General features: G+C 44.4%; 2 protein-coding genes and 2 non-coding genes across 6 annotated transcripts in view; all 4 read left to right on the top strand.

Moving 5' to 3' along the window:
* Positions 1-19: 19 nt before the first annotated feature.
* Positions 20-3,860, top strand: nifk (nucleolar protein interacting with the FHA domain of MKI67). Its single transcript, XM_023826931.2, has 6 exons — positions 20-243; positions 607-735; positions 1,054-1,162; positions 1,269-1,480; positions 1,735-1,800; positions 3,412-3,860. Exons 1-6 carry the CDS (start codon positions 127-129, stop codon positions 3,649-3,651), a joined length of 873 nt encoding a protein of 290 aa, XP_023682699.1. The 5' UTR covers positions 20-126; the 3' UTR covers positions 3,652-3,860.
* On the top strand, positions 795-921 carry LOC111851764 (small nucleolar RNA ACA64). Its single transcript, XR_002840097.1, has one exon. It is a non-coding gene; the product is annotated as a small nucleolar RNA ACA64 (small nucleolar RNA).
* On the top strand, positions 3,114-3,234 carry LOC111851765 (small nucleolar RNA ACA64). Its single transcript, XR_002840098.1, has one exon. It is a non-coding gene; the product is annotated as a small nucleolar RNA ACA64 (small nucleolar RNA).
* Positions 3,861-6,905: 3,045 nt separating the features above from the next.
* Positions 6,906-7,821, top strand: part of clasp1a (cytoplasmic linker associated protein 1a) — a 58,953-nt gene continuing 58,037 nt past the window's right edge. For all 3 annotated transcript variants that reach the window (XM_072700265.1, XM_072700264.1, XM_072700263.1), the window contains exon 1: positions 6,906-7,068. The gene's annotated coding sequence lies outside the window, so the exon portion shown is untranslated. The remainder of the gene's footprint in view (positions 7,069-7,821) is intronic.

Here is a 7,821-nt window from a genome sequence, read left to right as displayed (position 1 = left end):
CACGTTCGCGCCGCCGGGATTATATCGTTGGTTTCCGCTTTAGCGTGTTGGACAACGTGCTTAGTTGGGAGGTGGTAGGTGCGTGATTGCGAAGTATTGTAGTGCATGTGTTAGCCGGATTCTTCAATGGCTGGGAATAAGTCTGCCGTAATAAATGCGGCGAAAAACCTTCTAGCTCTGAATCCGAGTCAGGAAGTGGAATTTAAGAAGAAGGTTCAGGAGGTGAAGAAAAGACCAAAAAAAGTAAGTTAATGCACATGGCGCGTGTCATAGAGGGAATCTTAACGGGATATTTCACACGAAAGACGCGGTTTATGTGAAGTTTTATATGATTCAAGCGATATATTGCTTTACATCTCTTATTGGGGTCGCTGTTCGGTAGCAAAATACCCGTTTTCAGCCGAAAAAGGAACACTGACTCTTTATATGTTGGTTGGTCGTTGATATCAAGTCCACTTCGTCTGCAAAAATATACTTTGCTTAATATAGCCCTCCAATAAGTAAAAATTTTGTCTAAAATGAAAAAAAAAATGAAATATGATGTAATGTCTGCCGTTGTTTAAAGTGTAATCCCGCAGATTACATAGCGCATTTAATGTATTTCAGCGCGAATCCCTGGTATCAGGGGTGATTTACGTTGGTCACCTACCAAGAGGCCTCTTTGAACCGCAGCTTAAAGGCTACTTTGAGCAGTTCGGGACAATCACCAGGTTACGACTGTCCAGGAGCAAAAAGGTAACATGGGCTGCCGTCTTTTCTGGTGTTTTTTATGTTGATACTAAGTTAAAGGTGGCACAGTCTGAAAATTACCCCCGGTATACCCGTTATCTGGGGTAAGATTACTGTGCCCACAGGAAGTTGGTACATTAAGCTCATCACCCGCTTCCATAGTGGAGTGATTAAACCCATGTACCTACAGCAAAACAGGCTGCAGTATTTAATGAAATGTACTCTACATTATAGACATTCTGATGTCTTGTTTCCTTCTTTGTTTAGGTTTAACATTACTAAAAACTTTAAAAAATCTATTCATTAAATCTTTCTGCATTGCAGACAGGAGGAAGCAAAGGTTATGCTTTTATAGAGTTTGAATGTGATGAAGTGGCAAAGATTGTTGCAGAAACTATGAACAACTACCTTATGGGGGAAAGACTCATCAAATGTAAGTTTATTGGGTTTTGTTGTTAGGGGGGGTTGGATTTGTGTATAGATATAGATCAGTTTGTGCTGTACGTTTCAGGCATGTTTTACCGCTTGTGTCTGGACAGGTGAGGTTGTCGCACCCGAGAAGGTCCACGCCCGGCTGTTTGTTGGGTCCCAGCGTATGTTCCGTAAGCCACAACAGCCAGCCGTCAGACGCTATAATAAGAGGCACACGCCGGAGGAGGTGGAGCACATGACCAGCCGCCTTCTGCACAAAGAGGCACAGCTGCGGAAGAGACTTGCAGCGAAGGGAATTGACTACAACTTCCCGGGATTTGTATGTTCCCTGTCCTTCAGACCGTGATTAGCTTTGGCGTTAGTCCGTTAATGCTAGAAATGTCTTTAAATTTTTTGTTGTTTCGGATGCTGGAACACAGTTTTACGGACAGGTACTTGCATAACATGAAGGTTGTGGATCCTTTACTGCTTTTTTTTAAGCTGTGCCATTTTGTAAAGGGACTTGCTGAAAAACTGAGCTGCAATGCATTCCATGAGACTAAAACTGACAACATGTGATTTTAATTTCTGAAGGCTTCCCAAGTGCAGGGAAAGAGGAGGAAGATGACAGCAGAAGCCGACACGTCAGTCTGCAGTCAGGTTAGTGTGGAAATTCCTTTTTGCTTTTTATTTTTTGAGTAATGCAAGACTTATACAGCCTATACTCTGCCGTTTGACCAAGGGTACACCTGTCTGGTGTGGATGCCGTCTGTAGGGAGTAGATGTGTAAAAAACACAAGCCTTCCAGGCTTTATGTGGTGGTGGTGGTGGTGTATGGGAGGTATTTTCTGCAAAAAATAAAATTTAAAATGAAAATGATAAAAAATACAATCTCCACTTTGCCATTTACTTCCCAAAGTATGTGCGCAAAAATCCTGCAAAAATTAAAATTATGATGAAATAGCACCATTTGCATTTTAATTTTCCAGTCATGTATGAGTCAGATGTGTAAAATTGAAAAATAAAATGAAAAACCCTTTTTGTCTTTTCATTTTCCAATTTGACTTCATTTCCTACTTTGGCTTTTCATTTTCAAGTTCACTACATGCAAATATATATTGAGCGGAGCGGGGCGGTGGGCGGAGCTACTGATCACTGCTGTGCTTCTCAGTGCGTTTGCCGATTCCTTTCTCCTTGTGTTTCTTGCCCATGTCGCCCAAACTAATGGCAAAGTCACACGATGCTTAAGTTAGCTACTTATCTACAGCTTCCGATTCATTTAGCTTCTTATTCATAGCGTCTTATTTCGGGGCTTAAGTTGGAAATACAAAATAACATATGAATAAAAGGTTTGAGAACGTATATTTATTTAATAGAAGAAAGTCTTCCTGTATTGAAAATGGTTGAATTACATAATGTGATCTTTCATTTGTAACAGTAAACTGGTCGCATGACACTTTGATCAATTGTTCACACTTATTTGAATAAGAAGCCATATTTCCAAATGGAATGCGGAGGTCTTATTCATCTTGGGTAAGGTAAATATGAAATGCATAGTAAACAGCAGGCATGCCACTCTAATGTCACTGAAATTAGCCTAGGCCAGATAGCTACCTAGCTGAAAACATGGCAGTCTGACCCAAGCTAATTTCAGTGTTTCCTTACAATGGCATACCTGCCATTATATCGCACGACATATTTCAAAATGTCTTAACTAAAAACTGTTCAGCATGTGCAGCTGCGAACACTCCCCTATAAGGAAGCTGGAAGTAACTTAAGCTGTGAAATAAGGATTTTTGAGCACATACTTTGGAAAGTAAATGGGAAAAGTGGAGATTAAAATGATAAAAAGAAAATACAATTTTATTTTTTGCAGAAAATACCTCCCATAGTGGTGGGTGGGGGGGGGGAGGGTGTGAAATAAAGCCTGAGCTTCAGCTGGAATGTGTGTCCGTTCACTGCATCCTGGTGGCGCAGTGTGAAAATTACCCCAGGTGTGTCTGTCATTTTGGGTAAGATAACTGTGCCGACAGCAAAAAGGTGCATTAAGCTCACTGCCTGCTTGCATGCAGTGAAACCCATGTGCCCACAGTGGATCTGATATCGCAGCATTTTATGTATGTATGTAGCGCCATAGTCCTGAAGTGCGTTAATTCTTACCACTGTATGCTGTGTTACTGAATGTGGTTGCTGTGACTACGAAGGCCCACTTGCACTGAGAAGCTCTAGGTTTCCGGCGTCCAGGTGATGTGGTTTTGTGCATGTCGGCAGGCTGATACGCCAGTGTGCACGCCATCTGTACTAGAGAAAAGGAAGTCCTTGAAAATCGATGATGACGAGGAGGATGACGAGGTCATCATTAAAGCCACACCTGCACCGAAATCAAAGGGCAAGAAAAAGATGTTGGAGAAATCCTCAGGAGCAGCAAGTGACCAGGCTGATGCTGGGAGTACACCTGCACCGGTGTCTAAAGGGAAAACAAAGAGGAAGAAGAGCATAAAAGGGGACTAGGGGAGTCTGTGCTGTTTGGTGTGACTGTGGGAGTCTGTGCTGTTTGGTGTGACTGTGGGAGTCTGTGCTGTTTGGTGTGACTGTGGGAGTCTGTGCTGTTGGTACATTAAAATGGAAATGTAATTTATGTATCTTGCTTGTCTCATTTGTATGTGACACCCCCTTCTCTGTATATAGAATGAAAATTAAATCATTGCCATTTTCAAGTACGCTGGAATGCTTCTTTTGGCAGATCCCATTGTCCTGTTTTAGGAGAAGCACATGTAAACAGCTGAGGGTGATGCATGGGGTTTAAGTGCAGGGTCAGTCATTTATCCAGGGAGTTATGGGCCCTACAGAGAGGGATCTATAGGCCAGGGCATGAACCGGCGACCTTCCAGCCACACAGGCACCTACCCCATCTTGCACTTCCGGAGAGAGACAGACATACAGGTGAGAGCAAGCTTTGGGGTTACGGCACATGGTCAGCCTGCGTGCGGCACCCCTGGAGCTGGGGGTTAAGGGCCTTGCTCAAGGGCCCAGTGGTGGAATCTTTTGTTACCATTAGATGTTTTTTTTTTTTTTTTAAAGCTTTCCTATTCATAAGCCAGCTATCTAGTGGGTTAACAGGACTGTGTAATTACTTCTTTTCATTGAGAAAGGGTTTTGTCATTAAAAACTATGATGTCCAACCTATATGGGGATTTGACCTGATGTCTCAAAGATGGTCTGGAGGTTATATTTCTAAACGGGTGTTAAAGCTGTTAATTTAACCTAAAGATGTTTTCAGAGTATTGAGTGGTGTACGGCCCAGTCTGCAAACTTTGATGCACGTTCCTAAGTCCTTGAGGCTTCAGGGCGGTCCCATTGTCAAACCGTCAAGTGCATGAGAGGCTCAAAATGCCTCTGAGAGAACCATCACACACTTCCCATAAGTCCACATTTCTGCAAGATTTGTCTGACCCACAGTTCATAGCATTGTGGCGTGAAACACGGGGTTACCAAGAGCTAATAACGGATACCTTTATTGATCGACGTGGGGAAATTGTCTTTACGCCTCCCTCAACTTGGTCATTGTAGAGTAAGCTGCCTGCAAAAGGCAGCCACCTGTTGGGGCACCCAGGAAGCTGGGGTTAAGGGCCTTGCTTAAGGACCCGCAGACATGCTGGGGCTGCGTTTAAATCGGTGACCTTCTTATTACAGGCACACAGTCTTAGCCCACTGAGCCACACACTGCCTGGAAAAATAAACATTAACAAACTTTCTTTTAGTTATTGCTTAATGATGCTGAAATATGTTCAAATGAGCCATTCTGTCCCTTAAGTGCCCTGGCCATGAAGAAAGTGCAGATCTTAAAAAAAAAGTCCCAAACCCACAATACTATGGAATATGTTTTGGCATTTTCAAGGTGACAGGACTTGTTGCAACGTTTGTCCCGTTCTTATTTATACCATATCGTGCCCCTGCAGCCTCTCGCACTCAATAACTTGCCATTTGACGTCAAAGTCTATGAGAATTCAGGGTTTATGCTTTAGGGCAGGAGTCGGCAACCTGCGGCTCGCGAGCCACATGCGGCTCTTTGACCACGTGCCTGCGGCTCTTCTCAGAACGATAGCCGCATTCACATTTTCATGTCTTAACATAATTATGATAATACTTTCGTAAATATTAATTATTTATTTATGGGTTAATATTATTTTTCATTTAGATATTTCTTTAGCTATATGTGAAAGAGGCGGTCCATCGCGCGCTTCTGTGATGTTTTAACGGCATCATTTACATCTTCCTTAAAGTCATTCTCTACGACGAGATTACGTCTTCGTTTAAATGGTATATATGCTTTCCGGAGTTTTCTTAAGTACCTGAGATTGTTTTTCTTCTCGAAGCCTTGTTTTTGCTTGATGTCAAAAAAGTTTTGCTTGATAATATTGGCACAAATCTGATTCCATGTACGCTTCAACATTTATTGGGATTCCTAATTCTTTTATATACTTTTTGTAGTAAATCGTCACCACGCCTTCCCAGGTCTTCATATATTTCCTCCGGTTTACATATTATAGCCAGCTGAGTTGTGACTACATTTGCACTGCTCGTTAGCACAGCAGTAGTGAAGTGGAGAGTGAAGGGCTGGCGACTGCAGAGCCGAACGAAAGGAGGGATGAGGTTGACGACTATCGCTACAGAACTGAATTGTATTGTATTATTAGTCACCTTTGCGCTGTTACGCGTCTGAGTGATTTAAAACTGAGATGCCCCCCGAAATTGGTTTTCTTCATTTTTTATAAGTGCTTGAATTTTTGTTTTTGCGTTAAATACATATAGGCCTATGCTTATATCACATTTAAAAATTGTATCTCAAACCCCTTTATCTACCCATTGCAGCTCATTGTAAATCTTGGTTCTGATATTTAGGAAAAAATGGCTCTTTGCTTTAAAAAGTTTGCCGACCCCTGCCTGGGATTCTGCCTACCGCCCGACCTTAAACGCTCTTATTTCGTGGCTATGTTAACACGGGTGTATCTACGTGCGTAGCCGCTTGGTGGCGCTATTAGAACGTGAACACGATGGGCTGTAACTTGAACCAAAACGCACCGATACTGCTCAAGGGTTTGTCAACGTCTTGGCCCATCTGTGCTAAAATGCAGCAAATGATTTAATTACCCGTTCCTCTGCAATAACAAAGATCAAATGATCATCACAATATTGGAATTTCTCTGGAGGCTATATCAGCTTACGGGTAAAGTGAGGAGCGCAAACTTTTTCGTTTCCAGAAACACCAGCCGTTCAGTATAGAATAATTAAATATAACTGCCTGAAAAGACCTCAGTCGTTTGTAATAAGGACACGTCCCATTAGCCATTTCGAATCATCATATAAGCACGTCGCTTTAAGATGTTTTCTCGTGCTGTAATCGTTTTCTTTTTGTAATCCTGAAATTCAGTCTCAAGGCAGGGTAAATGTTGACGGAATTATATTGTCTGAAGTGCAGTTAAAATTTGCGTAATAAAGATAGAAGTTAATATCGTTGGAGATTACATCTTAAACCGAAAGCATTACATTTTAGGGACCCGGATTGATATTATTATCAGACTTATTCGGCAATAAATTAAAATCATACTAGTATTTTTGGTATATTTAAAAAAAAATAAAGCTCGTTTTCAGGCATTGATAAAATATGCTACGTGAATGGTTTTTTTTATGTATTAATCACCGTGCACGCGCGTCGGCGCCGCGCAGAAAGCGGAGCCATGCTCGCCGTCGGCGCGCTCGCTCTGCGCATGCGCACCGCCGCCCCATTATTGTCCAGCCGCAGCGGTCCGGGTGAAGCGACGCCGCGGTACCGCCGCCGCCGTCGTACAGCCGAGGGCACGACCCAGCGGGCGCTCGCCTATCAGTTACTATTTCTTTCACTATTTTGGTGGCAAAGGCCTGAGCACGGTAAGTGAAGGTGTGGCCGTTCCCGGATTAATGCCGCGGTTCATTGTGGATACGTAGCGCCGACCCCTGACGCGTTATTCCGAGGCTCCGGTCCGTTAACCCGCCGCCGGCCCACTGCCTCGCCCCAACGGGGTCACCGGACACATTTCGCCCTTCGGCTCCTGCCTGTAAAATGTGACGGGGCTTTGCAGCGCCTTTCTGTCTCCGTATGGCGGATCCTTGACGGTCGGTGGCCGCATCCGTGTAAACGGAGGTCCGGGTGGCTTATGACGGACCAGTAACCGCCCGCGGAGCGAGCCGTCATCAGTCCCACGAATTACCCGCAACGAGCCGGGCGCGGTGCTTCAGGCCACCGCCTCCCCGGTAATTATCGCCGGTTCCAACGCCCAAATGTCAGTCTGTAAAGATACGGCGGCGCCGTGTTTCTCCCCAGGCCGGGGGACCCTGTCCGGCTGGGCCGGGGCCGGTCGCTTTCACAGGGTATAAACGCTCTTTCTCCATGTACTCTGAGGCCGAAGCCTCCCGACATTAGCCGTGCTTTCAATTCTCAAGATTTACCCGGGACGCAGGTGTGGCAGTGCCCGGCGCTGGGCCCATTTACCGGGGCCGCAAGCGTCTGTCGGGGGGGTTTTGAGGCGAACGATGCTCCCCTCCCGTACACGTAAAAAACCCCGGACACATCAGGATGTTCTCCCGTAAACAGCTCCGGTCCCGTTAGGATGTTCACCCTGCAAGCGGTTCCAGCATCTCATC

This window comes from Paramormyrops kingsleyae, chromosome 16, assembly GCF_048594095.1.
Source record: "Paramormyrops kingsleyae isolate MSU_618 chromosome 16, PKINGS_0.4, whole genome shotgun sequence".
Taxonomy (NCBI): domain Eukaryota; kingdom Metazoa; phylum Chordata; class Actinopteri; order Osteoglossiformes; family Mormyridae; genus Paramormyrops; species Paramormyrops kingsleyae.
Note: the sequence above shows the minus strand (reverse complement) of the source record. Positions and strands in the feature narration are given on the sequence as shown.